This window comes from Martes martes (assembly GCF_963455335.1).
Source record: "Martes martes genome assembly, chromosome: 1".
Classification (NCBI taxonomy): Eukaryota; Metazoa; Chordata; class Mammalia; order Carnivora; family Mustelidae; genus Martes; species Martes martes.
Window position 1 is genome coordinate 215,405,114 of NC_137888.1, and position 27,827 is coordinate 215,432,940.

General features: G+C 51.4%; 2 protein-coding genes across 2 annotated transcripts in view; both read right to left on the reverse strand.

Annotated features, from left to right (window-relative positions):
- Positions 1-27,827, reverse strand: part of ZNF556 (zinc finger protein 556) — a 144,276-nt gene that overhangs the window by 59,685 nt on the left and 56,764 nt on the right. The gene's annotated exons all lie outside the window — the stretch shown is intronic.
- Positions 580-27,794, reverse strand: LOC308340882 (uncharacterized protein). Its single transcript, XM_080800353.1, has 4 exons — positions 27,711-27,794; positions 10,641-10,767; positions 4,146-4,326; positions 580-3,730 (listed from the first exon to the last, which is right to left on the reverse strand). The coding sequence occupies exons 1-4, from the start codon at positions 27,711-27,713 to the stop codon at positions 1,552-1,554; spliced, it is 2,490 nt and encodes an 829-aa protein (XP_080656479.1). The 5' UTR covers positions 27,714-27,794; the 3' UTR covers positions 580-1,551.

Sequence of the window (27,827 nt, forward strand, 5' to 3'; positions counted from 1 at the left end):
GTGGGTATTTTAAAAAGCATGGACGTAGTAAACAGTATCTTGGGTGTGCTACTGGGAATCCTTTCTCTTTTTAAGGTGTTATTTGATGATTACTTAGTTTACATTATCTCTACACAGAATGTGGGGCTCAAACCCACAACGCCAAGACTAAGAGTTCCACAATCCACCCACCTAGTCGTCCAAGCGCCCTGCAAATTCTTTTGAAGGTCTGAGACAGCAAATCTATCCCATTTGATGCCCAACGCAACAGGGTGAGTTACACTCTCTCCTTTTGCCAAGGGCAAAACCACAAACACTAGTCCAATTGGTATGCTACTGGGGTACCTCAGGACTGTGGAATATTATGGAAACCATGAAATGTTGTTACATCCAATGTCAATAAAACTGAAGAGGCTCCCATGCCTAAAATTTACGACATGCTATATTTTGGCAGGAGTTCTGGATGTCATTACTGTCACTGTGCACACCAGACTTTGGCTCCTGGGGGCCAGAAGAAAGCAACTCACTGTTTTTTCCAACACCATCACTGACTGCAGGAAAAACAAAACAAAACAAAACAGAACAAAACAAGCAATCCTGAACAATGGTCAAAAGCACATTCTTCCACGTCATATTTGGAACAAAATCAACCAAAGACACCAAAAATAAGTCTCAGAAGAGATAAAAACAACATAAGAATTTAACAACTGCTCAATAAAAGGAGAGAGCTTATGTGAAAACATATATTTCAATATTGAAGACTGAAAATATAGAGGCGATTCAGAGTCAGGAAATTCCAGTTATTAGGAACAGAAAACAGAAAAGAACTTTCAACAATCAAAAAGTCTCATGTGATGATCATAGATTGGGAAATTTTTGGAATATGAACTTCAAGTTTTTTTCTTTTTCTTTTTTCTAAAATTATATAAAGTTGTACACACACACACCCCTCCCATACACATGTTCTTATCAACCTGAGTCTAAAAGACATTGTAATGGAAAAGAAACGCGTTTTACATAACCAGGTGATTACTTCAAGTCTGAGACTACAAAGTGTATGTCCTACAGATATAGAGGACAAAGGACACTTAGCACCCTGAGTGTTCATATCAGCAATATGAACTAGAAATTAAGACACTTCGCATCTCTATCATGGAAGAGGCACTTGCAAAAACAAAGCCACGTTTGTAACAATGAAATGATTTCTGTCCTGCCACAATTGTCATGAACAAAACACATGAAATTCTATACGGGAAGTGTTCCGCAAATTGTGTCCATTCGGGTTTGTCTCCAGTATATTGGCTCTCATTTTAAAAACTATTTTAGGGAGATTAAGTGCTTTCCCACAGTGTCTGTGCTCCCAGACTGAGGAAATACCGGAAGGCTTTTCCACGGTTCTTAACTTCATAGGGTTTCACATCACTGTGCTCTCACGAGCATCCTCGACGATTAGAGGGACACCTGAAGGCTTTCCCACAGCGTGGACATTCACACAATTCTCGTCTAGTGAGTATCATCACATACACTTGCAGTTCTGTGCAATACTAGAAGGTCTTACCAGAGTCCGTAGATTCACAACAGGTCACCATCCACTGTGATTCCTCTCGTGTTCCTGAAAGGAGTAGGGACCGGTGAAGTTCTCTCCCCAGTGTGTTTCTTCATATGCACTCGAAGGGATGAGGGAAACTTGTATGCTTTCCCACACTCCTTGCATTCGTAGGCTTTAATTGTGTTGTGCGTTTTCAAATGATCTTGAAAACACTGAGGCCGACTGAAAGCTTTCCCACACTCTGTACACTTAAAAGGTCTCTCCCCAGTGTGTGTCCGTGTGTGTGCTTCCAGGTGTGATGGACTCCTGAAGGCTTTGCCACAGTGGTGACATTCATAAGGTCTCTTCCTAGTGTGTGTCCTCATATGTACCCGCAAGAACGCAGCACAGGTGAAGGCTTTCCCACACTGCTGGCATTTACAGGGTCTTTCCCCACTGTGTGTCCTCATATGAGCTCGTAGGTTCCCAGGAGAGGTGAAGGCTTTCCCACACTGCTGACACTTGCACGGTCGTTCTCCACTGTGTATCCTCATATGAGCTCGCAGGTTTCCAGGAGTGGTGAAGGCCTTCCCACACTGCTCACATTTACAGGGTCTTTCCCCGGTGTGTGTCCTCATATGTACTTGCAGGCTTCCAGGAGTCGAGAAGATTTTCCCACACTGCTGACATTTGCAGGGGCTCTCACCAGTGTGTGTCCTCATATGTGCTCGAAGGTTTGCAGGAGACTTAAAGGCTTTCCCACACACCTCACATTTGAAGGGTCGTTCCCCAGTGTGTATCCTCGTATGTACCTGTAGGTCTCTGTGGCACCTGAAGCCTCTTCCACACTCCTTACATTCGTAGGGTTTCAGGATACTGTGTATGGCCATGTGACGTTCAAAAGGTCGATGCTTTCTGAAAGTTTCACCACACTCCTTACATTCCAAGTGTCCACCCTTGGTGTGCTTTCTCACAGTATGTACTACAAGGGTATGGTGACGAACGAAGGCTTTCCCACAGTGCTGACACTTATAGGGTCTCACTCCAGTGTGTTTCCACATGTGTTCTCGCACGCATGAGTTATACCTGAAAGTCTTCCCACACTGCTGACATTCATACGGTCTCTCCCCCGTGTGTGTTGTTGTATGTTCCCGCAGATTTCCAAGATATCTGAAGGTCTTCCCACACTGCTGACATTCATAGGGTCTTTCCCCAGTGTGCGTCCTCATATGGATTCGCAGGTTTGTGTAATCCCGAAAGGATCTGCCACACCGGTTACATTCATAGGGTTTCACAGGACTGTGGCTGGTCATGTGACGTTTAAAATGTTCGGACTTCCGGAAAGTTTTCCCACACTCCTTACATTTGTAGGGTCTATCCCCAGTATGTGTCTTCATATGAACTCCAAGGGCTGTGTGATATCTAAAGAGTCTGCCACACTCCTTACACTCATAGGGTTTCATGACATTGTGTGTGGTCATGTGACGTTCAAAAGGCAGATGCTTCCTGAAACTCTGCCCGCACTCCTTACATTCCAAGGTTCTGTCCTCTTGGTGTCTTCTCATGTGTGCTTCAAGGGAGTTGTCACCAGGGAAGGCTTTCCCACATTGCTGACATTTACAGGGTTTTTCCCGAGTGTGTGTCCTCACATGTCTTTGAAGACTTGAAGCAGACCAAAAGGCTTCTCCACACTCTACACATTCATAGGGCCTCTCCCCAGTGTGAGTTCTCATGTGACGTGTAAGGTAGGACTGATACATAAAGGCTTTCCCACACACGTCACACGTATGGACTCTCTGTCCACAGTGATCCTTCACGTGACTCCGAAGGGACGACATGCACGTGAAAGTTTTTCCACATTTCTTGCACTCTAAAGATTTTTTACTACCGCGACTCTTCAAGTCTCTCTTCGATGCTCCCCCAGTGTCCTGAGGTTCATAAGGTCTCTCTACAACGTCTGTGTCCATGTGAGGGCTGCGGCTCGAGACACGGCTGCAGGCCGGCCCACATTCCTCACAGGGACTAGGTTTGTGTCCAGGGTGGGATCTCTGTGGGTTCTCAGGGAAAGAACCGTCTGTGACGGCTTCTCTACACTCGGCGCACGGACGGGACTTGTCTCCAGTAGGACGATCCTCACGCACGGTAACACTTGTCACCTGCCTTCTGGTTTCTCCACATCGATTATCTTCACTGCTTTCACAGACCTGCTTCACCAAACGACTTCTGTTCAAAATGGGAAGGCACACTGTTACGGAATAATGATTTTAACTGATCTCTTTATTAATTATCTCCTGACCCACATGAATGATTACTTGACTACATAATGGCCGTCTTCAGTGAACGGCTGTGTTTGTGGCACTGTCTCCATGGTAACAAAGTGAAACAAGCTTAATGTACTGGCTGAAGACTGGAATACTGTCAGAACATTCTAGGTTTCTCAGATGTCGTTTTTCTCACCATTATTTCCAACTGAATTCGTTTTCAAATGTTCAATATCTAGAATGAATTCATTCAAACTTCTTCATGTGAAAGTTTGGATCATACAATTACTGAGGTGTGCTCTCAGCGATCCTTTGATTTCAAGTTAGTCTCCCTGTCCGCCCTGAGTCCCTCCTTCTCCTGTATGAGTGTTACTCACCTCAAACGCCTTTCCTGGGTTTGGGTCTGATCTCCACCGTTAGGAAATTTCCAGTTTTCTCCAAAAACAGAACACGAATCATTTCTTGCAAGTAAGACGGTCTTGCCTTCACTGGGGAGCTCATTCTGCAAAACATTCCGCTGAGTCCTTGATGCACTCCTTTTATCCTGACTGGGACCAACTGCAAAAATTAGGAGCAAAATTTAATTTCTTGGGAATGACCTGATGTTTGAAGGGAAGAAAATAGACCCTATGTCGATTTCTAGTCATATACTGATTCCGAAATGGAAATGAGGTTCATCAGGGAGAACAGACAAGTAACCGAAGAAAAATCCTCAGGACCCTAGTGATTTGGGACTTTGGCAATAAGAGAAAAAGTGTATGTAGGGCAGCCTGTTTACTCAGAAATACTTCAAAATCGATGGCGACTAATGTGGAGGTAAGTATTATCAGAAAAGTAAAGTAGAAAGGAAGTGGGCAAGATACATACCTCCACACCCTACTTCTATAAAGGAACACAGAAAGGCTTGCCACGTGGGTAAGGATGGATGAAATGTCCGACAGGGAGAGCAGGTGAACAACAAAATCATCCTTCTCAAAAGAAGGACGGAGTCATGTTTCTAATGGACATGCGCAAATGCCATTCCCTTCTCTAGAACCTGGTCCGACTGAGGGTTACCGGACTGTTCTGAAGGCACCGAGGCCATTGGGGGAGCCTGCACGCCCCAGCTGCCACTGGGAGGTCGGATGGTGGGTGTGGCTGCCGAGAGCTTCCTGAGAACAGCCCAGCAGGGGGGAGGATTTGAAGGGCCAATTACCAGTCTGGAAGATGGGCTCTTTATTCTTCAAGTTCATTGATGATGGTTAAGTGTGGACTTTTTTTCTTTTTGCTGGAAGCATACTGACCGCTCATTTTATTGTCAGGTGCCCAACACCGTGTTTCAACAATCGTCCGCATTACAAAATGCTTGCCACAGTAAGTATAATTAAAATCTCTCACTACGAAAAACTAGTAATATTATGACATATTCCCTCTGCTGTACTTTTCATTCCCACATTTAGTTTAGTGTGTGTGTGTGTGTGTGTGTGTGTTCCAAAATTCACTGTTTATACACCACACCCAGTGCCCCACGCAATACGTGTCCTCCTTCATTCCCACGTTTAGTAAGTGCGGCTCTGGACCATTCCATCGCCTTCATCTATTTCTCCTCTCCCTCCATACCCTCCAGTCGCACAAACACCAATTTCTTCTTGATAGTTTTAAGTCTGTTTGTATTTCCTGTTGTTTGTTCACGCACTTTGTTATTTAGATTCCATGTGTGTAAAATACGGTGTTTGTCTTTCTGACTTATTTACTTGGAAGAAAACCCTCTAGGTCCATCCACGTATTTACAAATGGGAAGACGTCATCCTTCTTCCATGGCTGGGTCATCGTCCCTTATACGCATTTTCCACATGTTCATTATCCAATTCACCCGCCGACGGATGTGTCGGTTCCTTCCATATCTTGAGTATTGCAACTAAAACTACAATGAACGTTAATGTTTTCTCTATGGTCAAATACCCAGAAGCAGAATTACAGACGACATGGTCCTTCTGTGGTGTTCTGCAGAAACTCAGTACTGCTTTCCATGCAGGCTGCACCAATTGACCTTCCCACCAGCAAAGATGAGTTTCCTTCTCTCCACATTCTCACCAACACTTGTTATACCTTGTCTTTCTGATACAGCCAACCTGGCTGCCATGAGGTGGTATCTCACTGCTGATTCGATTTGGACTTCCCTGATGATTTTCTTTTCAAGATTTTATTTATTTATTTGACACAGAGATAGATCACAAGCAGGCAGAGAGAACATCAGAGGCATCAGAGAACCTGATGTGGGGCTCGATCCCTGGACCCTGAGACCATGACCTGAGCCGAAAGCACAGGTTTAACCCACTGAGCCCCCCAGGCGCCCAGTCCACATCTCTCTTACCAGCTTGTGCTGCTCAGGACAAAGATGTTCCATCATCCACTCATTGTTCTTTGGCTCCAGGTATTTTCTGATTCCTCCCTGACCTTCTCTGGTGACCCCCTGATGCATGCTGTTTAGCCTCAACATGTTTGAGCTTATTTTTATTTATTTTTTGGTAACGATTTTTTAAATTTAACTGTCAGAGAGAATAGAGAGGGGGCACAAGCAGGGGAAGGCATGGGCAGAGGGAGAAGCAGGCTTCTTTGAAAACATGCCTCATAAGATCACTGTCTTCCTAAATTTACTGAGACTCGTTTCGTGGTCTAACATACAAACTATCCTGGAGAATGTTCCGTGTGCCCTTGAAAAGAACGTGAATTCTGCCATTTGGAATGCAATGTTCATTATGTCCACCTGGTGCGATGTCACTGAAATCCACTCTTTACTGATTTTCAGTCTGGGTGTTCTATGCAGGCATGTTAGTGGAGTGTTAAATCCTCCTACAATTATTTACTATCGTCACTTTCTGCCTTTATGCTTTTAATATTTGCTTTATATATTTAACCGTTCCCATTGGGTGCAGAGATATATTCAATTGTTAATCTGCTCCTGTCTGACTAAATTGCTTATCATCATGTCATGGCAGTCTCTGTCTTGTCACAGTCTTCGTTGTGACCCCTACTTTACCTCATGTAAGTATTCGAGCTCTACTTTTTACCCCACTTCTATTTGTGTGGAGAATCTACTTTAGTCCACTTGACTTTCAGTCCATATTGTGTCTCCCTTTTAGGCAGACTACACATGGGTTCTTTTTTTTTTTAATCATTCAGTCAACATGTGTCTTTTGATTGGAGCGTCTAGTCCATCTACATTGAAAGTAATTACTGAGAAGCATGTACTTCTTCCTAGTTTGTTAAATGGGTTTTTTTTGGTTTGTTTTTGTTTTTTTTAAGATTTACTTATTTGAGAGAGAGTGAGAGAGCGAGCGAGAGAGAGAGAGAGCACGAGTGAGCAAGAGCTGGGTAACAGACAGGGGGAAAAGGAGTTGACTACACTCTGAGCAGAGAGCCGACGTGGGGCTGGATCCCTGGACCCTTAAATCATGACCTGAGCCAAAAACTCTGAGCCACTTCCCACTGGCCTGCCGTTTTTCTCCTGAAAAATCAGCTAACAGCCTTATCCTTACCTGACTAAGCCACCCAGGTGCCCGCACAGCCTTTCTTTTTCTTTTTCTTTTTTTTAAAAGAAATATGTAAGCCCAATGTGGGGCTCAGACTCATGACCCTGAGACCAAGAGGCCAACGCTCTACCAGCTAAGCCAGGCAGGCTCCCGGTATTTCACATCTGGTCCTCTGTATCTATGCATAAACCTCAAGATACAAATGATTTCACTACTTGTGTGTTTTAACCTTCATAATAGCTTTCTAAGTGACTTGTCTACTGATCTTATGTTTCCAACTACCAACAAATTCTTACATCCTTTCATAATTTTCATGCTTTTACTGATCGCCTTTTCTTTTCCACTTAAAAAAAGTTTTCTTCCTTATATCCTTTCATAATTTTCATGCTTTTACTTACCGCTTTTTCTTTTCCATTTAAAAAAAGTTTTCCACTAAAAGCAGCACATCACGATTTCCTGTAAGGCCGATTTAATGGTGGGACGTCTGGGTGGATCAGTGATCCGAGCATGCAACTCTTGATTTTGGTTCAGGTCACGATCTCAGGGTCTTGAGATCGCGCACCACATCGGGCCCCATACTTGGTGAGGAGCCCACTTAGATTCTCTCTCTTCCTCTCCCTCTGCCCGCCGCCCTCCTTGTGTGTGTGTGCTGTCTCTCGCATATAAAGAAGTAAAAGAATTTTTTTTTTAAGGTGGTTTCCTGGGGGCGCCTGGGTGGCTCAGTGGGTTAGAGCCTCTGCCTTCGGCTCAGGTCATGATCCCAGGGTCCTGGGATCGAGTCCCGCATCGGGCTCTCTGCTCGGTGGGGAGCCTGCTTCCTCCTCTTTCTCTCTCTCTCTGCCTACTTGTGATCTCTCTGTCAAAAAAATAAATAAAATCTTAAAAAAAAAAAAAGATGGTTTCGTGGTGATGAAGTTCTTTAATTGTTGTTTGTTGGGAAACCTTTTTCCCTCTTTCAATTCTGAGTGATGGATTTCCTGAGTAGAATATCCTCGGTTGTGGGTTTTTCCCACACTCTGAATGTAGGATGCCACGTCCCGCTAGGCTGCCATTTTTCTCCTGAAAAATCAGCTAACGGCCTTATGGAGTTTCCCTTGTAGTTTAGAGTTTCTCTAGCTGGTTTCAGATAATCTCTTCATATTTCCTTTTTTCTCCATTTTAGTACAAACATCGGTGTGGACCTCCGCTCGCGCTTCCCATTGGGCCCTGCGGAGCCTCCCAGACCCGAGGGTCCGTTCCACGCCCAGATCTGAGAACTCCTCGCCACAGTTTCTTCAAAGAAATTCCTGCTCTTTTCTCCGTTCTCGTCCGTAGACCCCCAGGATGCAAATGTTCTTATCACTGCTGCGCTCAACAGGTCCCTGAACTTAGTACGTCAGTTACTCATTTCTCACCAGTACTGTAATTCAGCTCTTCAGCTTGGTTGCTTCCTACGTTCCCTCACCTTCCAGATTGCGGGGAGCTGTGGGGCGTCCTCCAATATGCTATGGATCCCCCTAGTGTATTCCGCATGTCAGTTATGGGGTTTCTTAGCTGTGATTAGTTCTTGTTTATATTTTCTATCTCCTTGAAGTTCTCACCGTGTCTATCCACTCTTCTCTCAAGTCTGGGCGGCATCTACATGACCACTACCTTGAATTCTTTTATCTGGGAGATGACTTATCTCTCTATGATTTAGGTCATTTTCAGTGCTTTTATCCTGTTATTTTCTTGGCAACAAATTCCTCTGTCTTCTCCCTGTGCTGGCATGTATTAAGTCAGTCAGCTACATCTCCCGGTCCTCAAAGTAGTGGCCTTACCAGAAAACATCCTACGGTGCCCTCCACCACAGCATTCCCCAGTCACCAGGGCCAGGTGCTCCAGGAGTGTTCTGCTGTTGGCCGTGTGTGGCCGCCTGTCACGGCTGAGACCCAGCTGCTACATGCACACTGTGTGGGGCTTGCATGGCTGCCGGAGAAGTCCTGCTGTAGCCTTGCTGGGGGCACTGATGAATGGCGGTCAACCTCAATATGGCCGTGGGCAACAATGCGTGGTGACTGCTGTGGGCGCAGAGGTGAGCAGTAGAGGGCAGCTGAGAGGCCAGGGGACCAAAGGCCTGAATGCGACCAATGCCGGCTCCCTGGTCGCTGTGGTTAGCTCCTTTGATCACGGGACAGGAATTATGCTTTTGAGAGGCGGCCATCACACCTGGGGTTGCCTGACATGGGTGGCAGGACAGGAGTCCCAATGGGGAAGACATCATTCCCAAGGGAGGCTGCCACCAAGGGCGGCTGGACAGGAGCTACTTTGGACGGGTACCTCCAGGACAGGTGGGTTAGATGGGGTGAGTGAGTGGGAACCAGTGCCGAGTGGGGGAACCAGTATAAGCAATGCATACGTGATGGGTCAGAACTGGCTCCCAGATGGAGCTGGCTATCCCGGGGACGGGCTGCAAGACAAATGACACCTGTCAACATGTCAGTCCCTAGAGACCTCTCTGGGCCTCCAGTGTGTGCCCTAAAATTAGGCAATGAATCTTCACACATAACCCAGGGACATTTCAACATGCAGCTGTGTGCTCCGTCTTGTGCCAGTGGATAAGAGTGTGCTCTCTGCCGGTTGTCCACAGCCTCCATCCTTCCTGGAGTTGCGCCCCAGCACCCCACTGATGTTTTAACTCCCAAACTTACGTCCCACTGATTTTCAAAGGCAGGTGTTCCAGGCCCTGGTCTTTGCACTGTGGTCCCCAGGGCCAGGGTGCCTGGTGTAGGGACTCATTTCCTTGCTTCCTTGTACCTGGGAGGTCCCACCCACTTTTCCACATAGCAGCACTGGGGCTGGGTTTCCAACCACATCTCTGCCCCACCTACCCTCTCCCATGAGGACTTCTCACGGGGACTAGCTGCAAAAGGTCTGCTCTGGCGGCCTTCGGGTCATTTTCAGACTGAGTCAGAACACATGCGGTTCTTTCCCCAGTGTGTCCAGTGGAGCTGGTGAGCTCAGGATTCTCCTACTCTGTCATCTTCCCTCCTCATTAAGTGAGGGTGTAACTGGAGTGACGTCACCGAGCCCGACAGGTAGCAACCGCGTGTAACTTTCATAGGATTGAAAAGTACACAGCAGCGCTCCCTGCCCTAACGGGACCCTGGAGACCACATTCGCGTTTCGAAAAGAGGGGAGTCTCAGACTTGGATCAAGACTAAAGAAGAGTCGATTTAACACGTGAAACTCTGTTTTCACCAAAAGGTATGTGACCCTCGGTAGTTTCCATGAAGGCCTGGACCACGTCTGTCTCTCCTCCAGCGTATTCCCAGTCCTCGGACCAAGGAAGATAGACACCCGTTCCCTACAACTCTAGAGACTGGGTGGAGCCGCGCTTACCCAGGGAGGCCAGGTTCCTGCAGGTCTCCAGCATCACGTCCCTGTAGAGCCGCCTCTGACCACGATCCAGCAAAGCCCACTCTTCCGGGGTGAAGTTCACAGCCACATCCGCAAAGACCACTGTGTCCTGGAACATCCACATGTTCTGTTGCAGCAACGCTCCCTCCTCACCCGTGTGTGTGGGAGGATGCGGGGGCGACACACAGGGAACTGCATCCCACCCTAGGACCGAAGTCACACCCATGCCGGAAGTGACAACATACAAACACATCCACGGCAGTGCCCTCAGTGACGGGAAGGGCTGGGACCCCGAAGCAGAGGGCGATGACGACAGCTCATACAGACGTACATACACCCAAATATAGGCTATTTGTACTGAAAATGAGCTGATCTGAGAACATTTGTATGGTAAAGAATGAAAAATGAAATACTCGTTCACACCACACTGAAACTGGACGGCACATCTCTGACTTGCTCAAGGACGATTACTGCCTCGTCAGCCCCAAGAACTGGAGCCGGAATGTCAGGGTGCTGTGAACACACAGATGCCAGGGCTGCTCTCGCTGGAAGGCAACGAGGTCAAGGAGCCTAGCGCAGTGCCCTCGATCCCGGCAGAGGCACACACCACCCTTTCCTGGGTTAGGTGGACAGTGAGCACGGACGGACACAGGGCCCAGGGGCCTGGCACACGTGGTGCACAAGAGGAGCTCCAGATCCTGAAGAGTCACGGACATCAGCAGGGCCTCGACCATATACCCCAGTGCCCAGAATGCCAGCAGAAGGGCGCCAGAAAGAGGAGCCCCTGAGAGCCTGATGGTAACAGAGCCCAGGGTGACTTGAACAGAAGCGGGGGAACATAACGTAGGGGCCGCTTTCCAGCAATAAGCTGGAGCAACGGAAAGATAAGCATCAAAGCAAACGGCCCACAGTGACCACAGCTGAATGCTAACCGGCTCGTGAAGTGACTACCTGGAAATGGCCAGAGGCCCTAAGTACCCAGCAGACTTCTTCCAACCACGCACAGTTACCAAAACAGGGAAGATTCCATAGGATCACACACTCTCTCACAGTCCCCCCTGATTCTCGCCCCTCGGCACCACCTCGTGGCAGACACTCTCCTCTGCTGTCCTGCGTGGTGCTCCCCTGTGGCGTCTTCAATAAACTTCTATCTCCTTGGTCTGTCTCGGGTGAATTCTTTCCCCACCCATGCCGCCAGCTCCATGGGATCAGGCCGCCCCATGTTTGGCGTCCTTCATGGGGGCCACTTTGCTCTGACACTGTATCCCCAGGTTAAGAATTTTGTGGGCGCTTCCCTTGGTGACGAACTCCAGCTGGGACTGTTCCTCGAGAACATCCAGAGGTCCACGGGGAGCCCCACGGACTGCCTTTGCCCAAACGGGTGAGGGATTTCCCCTCTTCCCCCTTTCCTCCCTCTTTGTCTTTTCAGTCCTTCGGCTGGTCTAACCCTCCTACTCCACAGACAACAGAAGGTCTCGGGCTGTGCGTGCCGGAGGGGGCAAAGGACCCTTTTCCTATTCTCTCCCACTACATCCCCTGAGCCCTGCACTCCCCACACGTGGCGCAGTTGGCAACAGCAGCTCCTGCACAGCGCCTCCGCAGGGGGGATGTACTCTGCCAGACCCTCTCCTGATGCCTGCGGACGCCCAGCAGCCTCGCTTCTTTGAGACCAACCCCTTCATTTCTTTGTTCCCTTATATTCAGCCGCCGTCTTGATCCACAGCCAAACAAGTTCCTACGTGTCCCAACGGTGAGTCTTCTCCTTGTAGGACCCGGTTTGGCCACCTGGTGTGTGGCTCCGGCTACTGCCGGAGACCACGCAGCAGGGCTTGCTGCCGCCATCTGCTGCCACCCCTCCTCGGCGGGACAGGCCTCGGGGCATCAGCAGCAGGTCTTTCCCGTCATAGGAGATAAAACGGCGGGTTCAGGGAGCACAACTGCAGTCCTAAGCCTTAGGAACAGAACAAAACCCAAAAACCCACGATCACTTCGACAGACCCAGGAACACCATCTGACGAAGCCCACGACCCTGTCCTAACGAGAGGACTCAACCGACCAGGAACAGAGGGGAACGGCCTCACCCTGGTGCGGGGCAGCTGGGAGCGGCCGCAGCCGACAGCGGAGGAGCGGCGGCTCCGAGGAAGGTCCGCCCGCGGCCGAGAGGCTCAGGAGGTGCTGGGTGGTGGTCGCCGGGGAAAGGGACGTGGCCCTGCGGGCAGACACCCCTTCGGCCCCACCGGAACAGCTGCGGAGTCATGCAGGCGCGAGCCGGTGACACGCGAGGAGGCGGCGCCGTCACGCATCTCTGCTGCGGGGGACGCCGCCCGGGGCAGCCCCCCGGGAAGAGTCAAGACGACGACCGTCCGGTCACCGCCCACGACAGGGAGGCCGCGCGCGCTCCGCAGCCGACCCCACAGGAGCAGGGAAACCCGCGCAGAAGCCCGGCCGCGCTCCGGAAACGAGCACAGGAGACACGACTGCGGTGGAGTCGCGAGTCCGCAGAGAAGCACCAGACCCGCCCTCAGGGCCGGGGGCAGAGGACCGCGGAGAGATGCGCGCCGCACTCCGTACCGCACCGGAGGAAGGAAGACTGTTTCTCCGCGTGGCAACAGTCCAGCCAATGAGACAGTCACAGGCCAACCAATGAGAGACGCTCGCGGCTCAGCCAACGAGAGACGCTCACGGCTCAGCAACGAGACACGCTCACGGCTCAGCAACGAGACACGCTCACGGCTCAGCCAACGAGAGACGCTCACGGCTCAGCAACGAGACACGCTCACGGCTCAGCAACGAGACACGCTCACGGCTCAGCCAACGAGAGACGCTCACGGCTCAGCCAATGAGAAGCCACAACAGATGGACCCTCCAGGTTGCTCCAGTGGATGCTCTGTGTGGCGGGCCCCTCCCTACGTCCCCCTCCTCGAAAAAGCAGCCGCTCCCTTTCTTTCCCAGGCTTGCCTGTGGTTTTCCTGGGGGCTTCCTTGGACCCTATTACCATTCTCTGACATTCCCAGATAAACCCATTTTTCTTTACGACTTTTAAAATTTTTCATTTGTTTTTCATTTAAATTTTTTGTTTATTACTAATTTATTATTTATTAATATTAATATTCACATTTATTTATACATTTATCATTAATTCTTACATATATATCTATGACCACGGAGGGAATCTCAAGCAGACCGTGTACTAAGCACAGAACAAGGCTCAATTTCAAGACTTCAAGATCATGACCTGAGCCAAAATCAAGAGTCGGACACTGAAGCCACGGAACCACCTACTTCCCCCCACCCCATACCACAATTTTTCCTATAGAGAGAAGTGACGGTTTTATTTTTAATGTCAGTGTGACTTGCTGATCACAAATGGACCCCAAGAAGACACCAACCACTGAGAGCACACAAGTGTGGGAGCCCTCGGTGCTGCGTTGTCACGGACCCTGGGCGGGAGGCTGGAGGGTCAGTTCTGTCCTGGGATCAGAGTCCCGTGCCCTGTCTGCGCCAGGTAGGGTCTGCTGGGGACCTGTGCCGGGGGCTTGTTCATTCTCAGAAGACTCATTCGGCTGTTGTTCCAGCTCCTTTTCAGAACTGGGCTCTTCCTCTTGGATCAGTGCCGGATGGAAATGGGCAGGCCCTCCCTCTGATTCCTTCTGTGACAATCCTACTCCTACGTAGAAACCATTTTTTAAAATTCCTCAGTCTAGAGAAAACCACGAGGAAATGGATTCCAGCCATCAAAGCGCTGTGACAGGGCAGCTAACAGGGATCCTGCCCAGTTTGTTTTCAACACCACCATCCCCCCAGGGGCACCGGGGTGGCTCAGTGGGTTAAGCCTCTGCCTTCGGCTCAGGTCATGGTCTCAGAGTCCTGGGATCAAGCCCCGAATCGGGCTCTCTACCTGCTTCCCCCTCTCTCTCTGCCTGCCTGTGCCTACTTGTGATCTCTGTCTGTCAAATAAATAAAATCTTTAAAACAAACAAGTAAAAACAAAAAAAAAAAAAGCCCCACAGTCCCTGCACACATGCGTTTCTAACAAAATGAACCAACTGGACCAAATGGAATTCCGAACTAAAATGGCCTTAGGGCGTTGGGTGGCCCATCGGTTAAGGGTCCTACTCTTGGTTTTGGCTCAGGTCACGAGGTCATGCGTCCTGAGACCCAGCATCTCCCTGCGCTCTGCGCTCAGCAGGGGGCCGGCTTGCGGATTCTCACCTCTGCCCCTCCTTGATCCACTGCTCTCTCAAATAATAAATAAATTTTTAAAAAAGGAAAGAAAGAATTTGAGAGGAAGAAAGGAAAGGAAGGAAGAAAGAGAGAGAGGGAGCTGCAAGGGCCTTTACCGGAACGTGCGATCTCCATCTCGCAAACCCGTCTCACTGGTCATTAAATCCGCAGGTCGTGATCCCAGAACACAGAATCGGAGACACACGTGAACGGGTCCCTTGAGATCCGAATGTTCAGGAAGCCGAGGACGCTCCGGGGTTAACGGAGCCAACGACGAAGCAACACAAACGGCCTCGGACGCGCCTTCTCGCGGCTTCGGGGGCCACAGATCCGCACGGCCCCCTGCCCCCCGGCCCCGCAACAGCCACGCGCCCGGACACTCCGCGGACCTTCGCCGTCCGAGCCGGTCCCGGCCCTTCTGACCTCGACGCACTGACAGCGCCTCGCCAGAGAGGAGGCTTGTCCCGCTCCGGCCCCCACACGCCGCCCGCCCCCGCACGGAGGCACGAGCGCCCCGAGGGACGGGGACCCCCACGATCCTGCCGAAGCACGTGACACGGCTTTTCGACGCGCCCCGCGGGGCCCCAGCGTCCCACCGACTCTCCCACGGGCGTGGGGCGACCCCGACCCGGGAGAGGGACCGACGCCTCACGGCCGCAAAGACACCGCGACGCGCGCCGGAAACCCCTTCGGAGCAGCCACAGCCGCGGCCCTGGCGCCGCGGGGAACCGCGGCCGGTCGCCCCCCGGAGACGCGCGCCTGCGGGCCGGGCACAAGGGACCGCGGCGAGCGCGCGGGGCTCGGGGTCTGCCTCCCGGGGGCCCCCAGCCAGGCGGGGCGGACGGCCGCGCGGGGTCGCCCCTCGGACGCAGCGCACGGGGAGGGGACGGGACCCCGCGGCCCGCGCCGGCCGTTCCTCCGGCGTCGAGCTCGCTCCGGCCCACGAGCAGGACGGACCGCGGAGGCTCCGCACGGTCGCCGGCGCCGCCGAAGGCCCGAGAACGCCAGCGGCCGCCGGTCCGCACGGTCCCCGCCAAGAGCCAGCGCCGCTGAGAAAGGCTGCGGCCGCCTCGACGCCCGAGCCCCGGAGCCCTCCTCCCAGCCGCTCCCGTCCCGCCATTCCCACGGGGGGCCCCACGGCCGCGGGGCTGTCCCCCAAGTCCCTCCTGACGGGCTTGGAGGAACCGCTCTGCGGATGGGGACGGGCCCCTCCGTCCTCCCTGACCCCGATCTCTGTCTGTCAAATAAATAAAACCTTAAAAATATAAATAAATAAATAAATAAATAATAAAAAATTAAAAAAATACTTTATAAAAAAAAGAAAGAGAAAATGAAGATAAAAGAAATGGAAGTTGCAAATAGCACAGATCGTGCTGGGCACGTGACGACTTGTCCCCAGAAAGCCCTGAGCAGCAACTTCGGCTCAACCTGGGGCCTCATCTGCACTTTCCCCGGGCTCTGACCCCTCACTGCGTGCAAGAGCACAAGTGTTCCCACCAGGAGTCCGCACGCCCATCAGGCAGCTCATGACCTTGAAAACTACAGAGACCTCGAGGTGGTCCTGCCTCCAATGGGATCAACTGAAAATGGCGCTGGTGTCCCACACTTATCCGATGCTGAACTTTAACTGTCTGCTCTGCCATCAGGCTGGGTCCCGCCTCCAGGGGCGCCTGGGGGCTCAGTCCCTTAAACGCCCCAACTCCTGATTGCAGCTCAGGTCACCATCTGAGCGTCGGGCTCTGCGCTGAGCTGGGAATGGGCTGGAGCTTCTCCCTCCCCCTCCTTCTGCCCCTCCCCACACCCCCACACTCACACGCACCCACTCCCTCTCCCCCCTCTATGAAACACACAATCGAAAACCAACAAAAAATGAAACGTTGCTCTAGGAAACCACAGGCAAACATCTGTTTTCCTCCAATGATGTGTGAGAACGTGGGTAAGAGACACCCAATGACCGGCTCTAGAGAGGGACAAGTAATACTGGAAATGGAGTGTCCCTTAGTCCAGGTTGGTTTGGACCTAAAAACCATCTGCCCTACCAGGGACTCCACAGTCCCCACGAGTCACCACTGGACATCGTGAACCCACTGGCCTGAAACAACACGGTTGCTGCTCCGTAACCAATCTTAGTGCAGAATGTTCCCGAAGCCATGAAGAGCCAAGAGCGCACCTGCCAGGTCCCACCCGCGCACCTGGTGGTCACACGGCTCCCTCCGGTGGGAGAGGAGTAGGTTTTAGCCACGGCTTACACGTTTCCTCACTGCACCCAGCCTTCTGGTGTAGACAGGCCAGTGCATGTCCTGGGCCTGCAGTTCTGAGGAAACACTGTCCCTCCCCGGGGGACAGCTCTCACTGTCACCGGGGATCGTGGTGCCCACGTGACCAGCCAGGGGGCTCACCAGCTCTGCTGAGTTTGGCCGGGTTCACACAGTCACTGTGCAACACCCACAGTCCCGGGGCTTCGTGAAACCCACTCGTCTCACTACGGAGAGTCAGCGGACACACTGTGGCGAGATCCCCCCACACCCTGAGTCCGCAAGGCCTGGGGTCGGTCCCTCTGAACCTCACGCCCTCCCCCAGAGCCCCTGCACTCCCAGCACCGAGACCTCGCAGGACGGCCAGGCCGCTCGGCCCGCCTCCTTCCACCCTTGGCCGGAAGGGCCGATGGCTTCTCCTGCCAAGACCCACCGCGCTCCGGGAGAGCCGTCTCCGCAGCACCGGCCCAGGGGCAAGACTGCAGGGAGACCCAGATTTCATCCCCCGAGAAGACAGCTCCAGGTTCTCTCCAACCTCATGGGCAGGGCCCCCTTTAGGATCTACCCCAACCCTCAAGCGGCCACAGTGCAGGGAAGGGGTCCTGGATGCAGGGGACACATCGGGACCCCCAGCACCCCCGCCCGGCCCTGCATACCACGTGTGGAGGTGACAGTCATGGGGCCAGCGGGGGCGCCCTCGGGTCCGGCCAAGCTATGCACCGGGGGCTCAGGAGGAAGTCCAGCACCCTGCACCTACACACAACTTTCCCTGGGATCCACGACTCTCCCTGGGATCCACAGAGGAGACCCGCCTCCACCTCTCAGTGCCACCCAGCCAATGAGCCCACCCCCCACACTGGGCTTCCCACTCCCAGTTTCCTCCCAGATCTCTGTGTTCCCACAGCCACCCCCGTCCCCTCTCCTCTGCACAGAGTCCTCCTCCCCTCTGTCCTCCAAAGGGCCGTGGTTTCGCGACCTTTCACACTCCCAAGTGCAGTTCCCACAACTGCAGAATAAATCCAGTTTGGGGGTAAAGTAACCAACAGCTTTATTTTTAATGAGTGATGAGAACCGTTGGCACTGACAGAGGACAGACACACGGCCTGTCGGAAAACAGCAGAACGCATGCATAGGCCCCCAGTTTGGGGAAGGGGCATCAGGTGGGGCAGAGCTGGGGCGGCCACGGGGAGGCGTGGACACGGGGCATTGAAGACTGCTTATGTGCAGGAGAACAAGGGATGGTTTCCCTTGACACATGCACGGACCAGAGCCCAGTCCTGCGGATTCCACGTCCCCGAAACAAGGGGACCGACAGGGGTGCGTGTGACCGTAGCGACGGAAGGCATTTCTCACAGCACAGAAGAAGGGTGGGCTGTGCCAAGGGGATGGGGACGTGCAAGTGTACGAACACGCGAGGAGCCCATCCACGCGGACACGGAGAGACACGCGAACCCCTGAGCATGACAGAACATGGGCAACCCATGGAAATGAGACCGCACGGACGTCCACAGAGCATGAAGGAAGCAGAAGAAACCCGCAGATGCACGGGTGAAAGGTGACGCTGCCCTAGAAGGGGAACCCCACGATGACAGTGTCCACCCCAGCAGGGATCACAGCAACTGCCACGTGATCCCCAGCAGATCCCGGGTCCGCCCCGAGCTGGACAGAGCTGAGCCAGAGAGTTCCCGGGGCCAGGTGACAGGCATCCGCCCCGACAGGTGACACACCCACCGCACTGGCATTTGCTGGTCAATTTTAATGTCCCGCTGAAAGGGCCAGCCCCCACCCACCCCCCGCATGTCAGTGTTTACTCCGGTTTACGCTTAGTCAGACTGAAGGAAGCTGCGGTGCCCACACCGGCCCGGGATGAACGTGGGGAACGCCTGACCCCCCCAAGGCCCCGACTCGCCCACACTCAAGAATGGAAGAGCCCACTGCACACACAGCAAGGACAGAAGTCGTGTCGCCCACGCTGGCCTCACTGGGCAGCAAGAGCCTCCCCAGGACACACTCGGGAGGAGCAGCACGGGTGAGCCGCTCAGAGCAGGGGCCGCTGCCCCCACGCAGCACCGGAAACCCACCTCAGCCCACCCTCTGCAGAGGAGGACAAGGCGTCCCCAGGGAAAGATCCATCCACCCTGCCTCCCGGAGTGGACGCTTTGGAAGCCCTTCCCTGAGACCTTGCCTCTGCCAATCCGTAGTTCTCTCGGGAGGACATCTCAACCTGGTGTTGATTCTGATTCACCAAGGAGTGACACTAGGTTGGATGGGTTACAGGTCTATGGTGGGTCCTGCTGTGAGCTCAGAGGGTTGGGGGCGGCCAGAAAGAGGTCATTTTTAGGCCCCCGGCTACTTTTGTTAGGACTGATTTAATGTTAAAACCTGTTTAACTAGTAGGGCCTGCTTAGCCAGAGCGACTCCATATTGCCTAGGTAGCCATGTTGTTGTTTATACCCACAGATTTCATTCCGGGAATAAATGCCCCAGTAGTTCCTGGTATCGATTCTGGGAGTAAACGCCCTAACAATAGAAGCCACGTACCATGAGGTCTGTGGTTCTGCTCTATAAAACCAGCCTGTGAGATCGGGCCGGGGTCGTTCTCTTCGGTGGTGGCCCTGGCCAGTCAGTCTGACTTCTAATGTTTGGCATAGAACAAAGCTTTTCATAACTTTCACTTTGTCTCAGTCTTGTTCCTTTGATAACGGACCCCAACATCTGGGGGCTCATCCGAGATCAAACGACGAGAACGGAGCCAGCATCAGAATATCTGGGAAAAGCCGCCAGAGGTAAGATCTCGAGACCCCATTCTTCAGGATCCTGTCTGTCTGTCTGGTTGCGGAGCTCCAGGGGTATAGCTCACCAGGGAGAAGCTGGATGCAGCATTGTTCCCCAGGGCTGGAGTGGATGCGGGGATGCCGCAACCCTCCACTGGTAGATCGCCAGGGGGTTCGAATCCCCCTAGGTGGTCAGGGGACCTGCTAGGGGGTTCGAGTCCCCCTAGGTGTTCAGGGCGCCAAGAAAATCCCCACCAGCGACAGGTTGTATGTTTTTGAGTTAGGATTACATCTTGCACACCCTTAGACTTGATATCTGGTCGGGGAAGGGACGCTGGGTTTGTGGTTGTCTTTGTCTTGTCTTTTTGTTGTCTGTTGTGTTGTTTGTTATGTTTGAAGAAGTGGGGCAAGCAGAGAGTAAGGGGACTCTAACTTTTGTCTCTCCGTTCCTCCTAATAGATGTGGGCCTTCTCCCTTACTCATTTCTTGTGTTAATGGCTATAACTGGAGCCAACTGTAGTTAGTCTAAGTCAAGACAGAGACTTTAAGGAATATTCCCAAGCAGCGGCCAAAACTCCCTTTGTTTCCGGGAAATTCCCTGTCTTCTCTGGCGGGACACGGACTGCCTGACCCCTCCCCCCTTGCTGGCAGGAAAGCATGGCATCTGCTCCTCTGTTGAAGCTGATGAACTCTAAAACTGGAAACCCTTTCTCTGCCTTCTGGCGGCACTTTGTTCTTCTGTCTCTCTGTTCTGTTTCTGCACCGACTTGGGTGCGGCCTGCATAACTGGCCTCTAGACCAACCTCAGTGCTTCCTGCACCACGGCTCCTTCCCTCTTCACTGTCAAGGAGCAAGAAGAGCAGCCCCTGGACTTAATACCCCTCACTCCAGATCTTCCCACCCGTGTCTCAGGTAAACATTCAAAGTGGAGTGGGTCCAGGGGGAACGTAAATCAGTATTTAAACTAAGTTAAGTTTGTTGGTTTAATTAAGATACCCATGTCTTTAAAGTTAACAGCAATAAATGTGAAACTTCAAAGTTTACTGAAAGTCAGATAAGCTCATGTTATTTGTTAAAATCTGTTAGCAAAGAAATAACTGAACTGATGGTTAATTGTCTGTCTCAAAGTTTTAATGGGTAATTGTTAAAATAGCTTTCAAAGTCTTCGGTAACCTGAAAGTTTAAAGTTTTGGTTGGATGACAAATGAAATTAAATTATGGATATCTAGGTCTTAGTCAAATGGGATAAAATCCTAACGCATTAATTACTGGAACTAGGTTTGTGCTTTTGACTTCTTACTGCAAAAAAACTAAGAATATTTAAGTCTGTTGGTAAACATGTATTATGCTTAGCTGATTCATAAATTTGCCATCTAAAAAGTTCTGTTATAACAGTTCACAATTGGGTAATACTTAGCTATCACTAGAGACTGAAGTGTTTCTAAGAGTACAAAATTCTGCTAACTGTAAGACTGATGGAAATAAAGGAAGCAACTCTGTATGTAAAAAAGAGAAAAAATGGGAATACATTTTGTTAAAGATAAAAGGTAATTTTGTCCTAAATGAGATGGTTGTTTGAAAGAAAATGGCTTGGGACAAAACTTAAATGCAAAAGAAGTTACAGAAGGTTTATGAAGAAAAATCTTTAGGAAAGAAATTTTAGGTATGGTCAGGACGGACTAAGATTAAAAGGAGTTTTAAAATGTAGCACGTCAGAGTGGTAAATACACATGAAATGACTCCATGTACTCTAGACCAAAAGAAAACCACCGTAAGGTTTTTATTAAAAGTTTTAATGTTGTCTGAAAAACCAGAGGGAAGGCAGTTGACTGATGACTGATAGTAAGTTTAGAAAAACTGTACACACACAAAAATGGAGGGCCTAAGAGAGTAGTAGTTTTGTCTTAAAGTGAAAATGTCTGGTTGCACCAGAACATGAAAGGAGATAATAAAAACGAAACTTGAGGATATACAGAAAGTCGTAGAAGGCTTGGAGAAACTTATTTTTATTTGCCTTGATTTATGGGTTTGAAAGAAAACAATGAAATATGTTGAAAATTTGACCATATTAGATCAGTTTTGATGGATTTATTCACAAGAAGGGAAAAAAGACATAATAAATCTTTTCCTGTAAAATGTTTCTGCTCAAATAAGGCCTAATATTTAAAAAAGGAAGACTAAAGCCCTGTGTCATGGCAAATCTACATTGGTAATCCACTCAAGTAAATGTTGATTATTATGTGAATTAAAAAGACACTGGTATAAAAAGTCTGCTTTCTCGGGACACCTGGGTGGCTCAGCTGGCTAAGCTGCTGCCTTCACTCGGGTCATGATCCCAGCGTCCTGGGATCGAGTCCCACATCCAGCTCCTTGCTCGGCAGGGAGCCTGCTTCTCCCTCTGCCTCTGCCTGCCACTCTGTCTGCCTGTGCTCGCTCTCGCTCCTCTCTCTCTCTCTCTCTCTGACAAATAAATAAATAAATAAATAAAATCTTAAAAAAAAAGTCTACTTTCTCTCTGTTCAAAAAGACAAAATTTTCTTAGATTAATTGATCTGCTGTTAAGAACAGAATGTAAACGGTTTTCTCTTTGCCAGAGAAACCAGTTTCTATGTTTTGTTTTATCAGATCTTAAACATCCGTAATCCTATTTAAGCTTGTGCTTTAAAACTTAGATTTTAGCAATTGTCAATAAGATTTAAATTATGAATGAGATCTCTTTGACTCATAAGGCTTTTCCTTGGTATGTTAAATTACTCAGGAAGTACTACTAAACCAATGATAAACCTTGGGTTACGTTTAGGTAAATGCTATAACTATTATAGAAATGCTACGCATTTCCTAAAGTTTTAACCTTTTAATAAGGTCATCACTTGATATTGTAATTGTTGAAATGGTGCGTGTCACAGAAGTAACCTGATTTTCTTGCCAGTTAAATTGTAAACTCTCATCTCCTCAGCTCTTGAACCATATCTATTCTGAGGTTTTGTCGCTTATAATTGTTCTAATTCTCTTGTAAAGTAAGTTTTACCTTAAAGGAGATTCATATAAAGGATTTCCAGGACAAATACAGATATCTTTTTATTAAAAAAAAATCCTAAAACTGAAATGGATAAAAATTTCCAGAACTAAGTAAAAGCTGCATTCAGACTAAACCCGAATTAGTCACATGGGAGTAAATGAACTAAAAGATTATAATTTGTATCTGTTATTTTAAACATTGCTGGTTCTCTAATGTTTGCTCTTCCAGACTAAGAAAACTTTTTTTTCTTAAGTTACCTGTGACTTACAGAAATGTAAAAATATTTATTTGTAAACAAATCAAAGTATTCAACTCTTCTATCTCAACCCTCTGAAGCTCAAAAGGTCTCAGCAAGTATTCTTTCTTCCAATCGGTCATTTGCGTAAGTTCAGTAAGAATCTGTTCTCCCTGTAACAGTAAGAATCTGTCTCTCCCTGGACACCATTGGAAACACTGGTTCTTTTACCAAGGCTTTGACTGGAATGTCGTATTTTAAAAAGCCTCAGATATGACCAGACAGCTTAAAGGAACTAAGGTTGACTTGATAAAACCTGGAGTCATAAAGCCCTTTGGAACTGTTGGCCTGATACCTTGCTTACAGAGTTCCCAGCAGCCTCACCAGGTGAGTAAAGACTGTCACTTCCTGGCAGGTGCAAGCATCTCGGGATACTTCGGGTACTTCAGGAAGAGGGGAATGCTCCCAAATTGACAGGTATTGCAGGCATGTATGATGGCAAGTATGTGGCTTGGCTTCTGGCCCGGAAAGGCTACTAAGGCTACTAAAAAGTTCAACCTAGAGATTCCTTACAAAAGTTCCAGCAAAGCAGATTCCAAACGATCTGTATGATCACTCCCTGTTCTTGCTGAGCTTCTGTAAACAGTCAGGCCAAGTTTGTTAAAACTGGACTTGTTCTTCAAATAAGTCAGTCCTGGTTTGGCTATCTCTGGAAATGAGAGTTATTTGAGAAAGAAAAATTATGTTTCAGTAACACACCTCTTTGGATATTAAGTTCTAGATTTTACTGTCTTTAAGTGTTTGTTTACCTAAGACAAACAACTTGAGGTAAACTTCCCAGAAGTTGCACAATAGCTCGTTTAGCCGATCTTGCCTAATATTCTGTAGGAATAATAACAGAACCCATTGGACACAAACGTACGTTAGTTTTTATGGATACCTTTTCAGGCTGGGTAGAGGCTTTTTTCCACCAAACATGAGATAGCAGGAATAGTAGCCAAAAAGCTACTAAAAAAATAATTCCTAGGTTTGGGCTGCCTCCCACGATCGGGTCAGACAACGGCCCTGCATTGGTGAGTTCAGTCTCACAGGTATAGGCCAAGGCCGTGGGCACCAATTAAAAACTACACGGTGCCTACCGGCCCCAGAGCTCTGGACAAGTAAAAAAAATAAACCAGACTCCTAAAAAAACCTTGACAAATTCTGGAGACTGGCGGTGGATGGGTGGATCTCCTTCCCTTCGCCCTCCTTAGGGCGCGATGTACACCCTACTTAAACAAGGTGACCCCATTTGAAATAATGTTCGGGAGACATCCCCCCCACACTCTGCCCACGGCTATAAGAGGTTGCCCTAGCGGAAATGACTGCTCAGTCTGTACTCCAGTCACTGCAGGCACTACAGTCTGTCTTAAAAAGAGCCTAAGCAGGGATCCAAGCTGCCTACACTGAGACAGAGATGGAGATAAAACCGCATCCTTACCAACCCGGAGACTTGGTTTGGATGTGCCTCCACCAAGTGAAACACTTGGAGCCTCGCTGGAAGGGACCATTCACTGTCATCCTGACCACCCCCACGGCAGTAAAAGTAGAAGGCATCGGGACCTGGATTCACACGTGTCACGTCAAACGAGCCGAAAGCAAGGAAGGAAACCCCCCAGAGATGGGACCCACTGCCGGTGGACCCCACCAACTGTGGACTAAAACCAAGACTCCAAAGGGTTTCATAACTTGGTCACTTTTAACACTGTTCCTACTCAGCAGCAGCCAGGGGACACCTCATCAGCCTAAAACAGCCCAATGTACCATAAGAGTCCCTACCGTCTTCAGTAACTTCCTTAAGGCCCCCACTGGAGCCTGCTTTGCTTGCAGTTCAGGAAGAGTCAAGGAACTGACTAACCTCCAAAGAAAAGGGGGGAATGTCAGGGCTGACTTAACGTTAAAACCTGTTTAACTAGTAGGGCCTGCTTAGCCAGAGCGACTCCATATCGCCGAGGTAGCCTTGGTGTTGTTTATACCCACAGATTTCATTCCGGGAAAAGACGCCCCAGTAGTTCCTGGTACCCGTTCCAGCTATGGATTCCGGGAGTAAACGCCCTAACAATAGAAGCCACGAACCTTGAGGTCTGCGGTTCTGCTCTATAAAACCAGCCTGTGAGATCGGGAGGGGGTCACTCTCTTCGGAGGCGGCCCTGGCCGGAAGTCTGACTTCTAATGCTTGGCATAGAGCTAAGTTTTGCGTAACTTTCACTTTATCTCAGTCTCGTTCCTTTGATAACGGTCCCCAACACTTTCTCCCCTCCAAGCAGGGCTGCCTCCAACTACCTTCCCACCACCTCCCAGTCCCTCCGAATCACAAAGAAATGGAAAAACAAACAAACCAGAACAACAAAAAAAAGCCCTCCTTCCTTAAGTTTTAGGAGCACAAAGGGAACACAGAACCAACAGTGTCCCGTTAGGGTCCGTGATCAAAGGAACGAGACTGATGCAAAGCGAAAGTCAAGCAAAGCTTTATTTCGCGCCAAGCATCGAAAATCAAACCGACTGGTAGGGGCCTTCTCTTACGAAGAGACGGTGACGACGACCCCGACAAGGACGCTCCGGACAAGGCCACTCCCCGACGAGGCCGCTCCCCAGACGAGGCCACTACGGACGAGGCCGCTCTCCAGGCGAGGCCACTCCGGACGAGGCCACTCCCCAGACGAGGCTGCTCCCGACGATGAAGAGGCAATGATGACTACGAAGACGACAGCCCCGATGACAGACTCTGCTCCCCATGACGCTGCTCCCGGCGAGGCCGCTACGGACAAGACCGTTCTCCAACGAGGCTGCTTCCCAGACGAGGCCACTCCCGTGGACTCTTACAGCTCTTACGGACAGCTCGTACTGCTCTCGATGACTCCTACAGCTGACAGCTCTCCACGACTCTTGCTCTGGCTTCTCCGGGGAGACCACTCCCAACCAGGCTGCTGCCCATGAGGCCACCTCCCAGACGAGACCACTCCCCGGAGAGAGGCTGCTCTGGCAGGGCCACACCTCGACGACTCTTACAGCTCCTGCCGACAGCTCTTACTGCTCCAGCGGGACTGCCACACTGCTTCTACTAGCCTCGGAAAACAGGTTTTACAGAGGCTCTTTAGCTGGGCTATACACAGGTGGCCAATGAGATTGCAACACACAGAGAAAACTGCACAGTCATGCTAGATCTGCCAGACACACAAAAGACGGCTAGGTAACTAACACACAGGCGGCCAATTGAATCTCAATTCACCCTAGTGGATATACGCGCGCCCCTGTCATTGGATGTCTGCACCTGGCCTGACCCGCCCTTGTACCTAGGCTTGGCAAGGCAGTTCCTCTGGGAGGGGCAGGGTCGATCTAAGTTCACTGCAACAATACGGCTCCCTCTGCTTAAGTAGCCCTTACATCCCCCAGGCCTGGGAAGAGCCAAAGGCGATCGCAGACAATAAATCTCTCGGTGCAGCCTGGAAAGTGAGCAAAGGCCGCGATCCGGACCCAGGACCCTGCAGGGCGCACCGGCTCTCAGATGAGGTCCTTCGCCCCCTCCCCGCACCCAACAGCGACCTCCGGGGCGTTACCGTGTCCGCCTCTCCGCCCCCGCCCCCAGAGAAGCCCTGGCTCCGTCACCGTCACCTCGGACGCAGGGTTGCCAGGAACACGTTCCAACCGCCCGGGGCCACCTCCCGCCGCCTCCGTTGGGCGTTGGTGTCCGGAGCCCACAGGCGGTCGGAGCCGGGTCCCCAGCGAGAAGCGAGCGGCCCGGACGGCGAAGCCAAAACCACACTCACACCGCGCGTGCGGCTCCGGGGGACACAGGGGCACTGGGTGTCCCCCCCCCCCCGCAGAAGGGACTTCAGCAAAACGTCCCCAAATCACGCACTGAACGGCAGCGCGTCTGTCCCTGTCTGGCAAAGAGGCAGATTAGACGCAAGCCCACGGGTGTCGGCCCCGAACAGGGACCGGACCGTGGCCGGACGCGCGGCCGCAGCCCGACGGGCACCGCTCGCCGCGCCGCGTGCCTGTTCCGACGACCCGCGGGGTCCCCGGGCCCCTCCATGCAGCCAAAGTCCCTCAAAACCCCCGACGGCAGCCACCGCGAAGCAGCCCGCCGGCCCCCGGCCTCTCGGCGGCTTCACACCGTTCGTCGGGCGCCTCGTCCTTCCCGAAGGGACCGGACCGAGAGGCGCAGGCTCCGCAGGAAGCGAAACCCCAGCGGCCGACCGGGGCGGCCCAGCCCCGCGAGCGCTGACCCGGCCCGAGAGAGAGACCCCCGCCCCCGCCCGGGGGGCCGCACCGAAGTCCGCCGGAGGCCTCCTCTGCGCGCCCGCTGCCCCGGCCGGTGTCCGCCGTCACCCCGCGGGGCCGCGCACCGCCCGGAGCCCCAGGCCCGCCCGCCCCGCGCCGGCCCCGCTCCGGCTCCACCGGCCAAGCACGCAGGTGCGGACCCGCGGGGAGGGGAGCGCCCCGCCGCGGCCGCTCCTGCTTCGCTCCGGCCGGCGGGACCCACCCTGCGGGCCCCGCGCTCACCATCTCGGCGTCCCGCTCCGGAACCTCCCGGCGTCCGCACGCGCCCCGCGGACCCACACGTGCGCCGCTCCGCGCCGGCGAGCCCCGCCCGCTCCCCCCCGAGAAACACCTACCTGG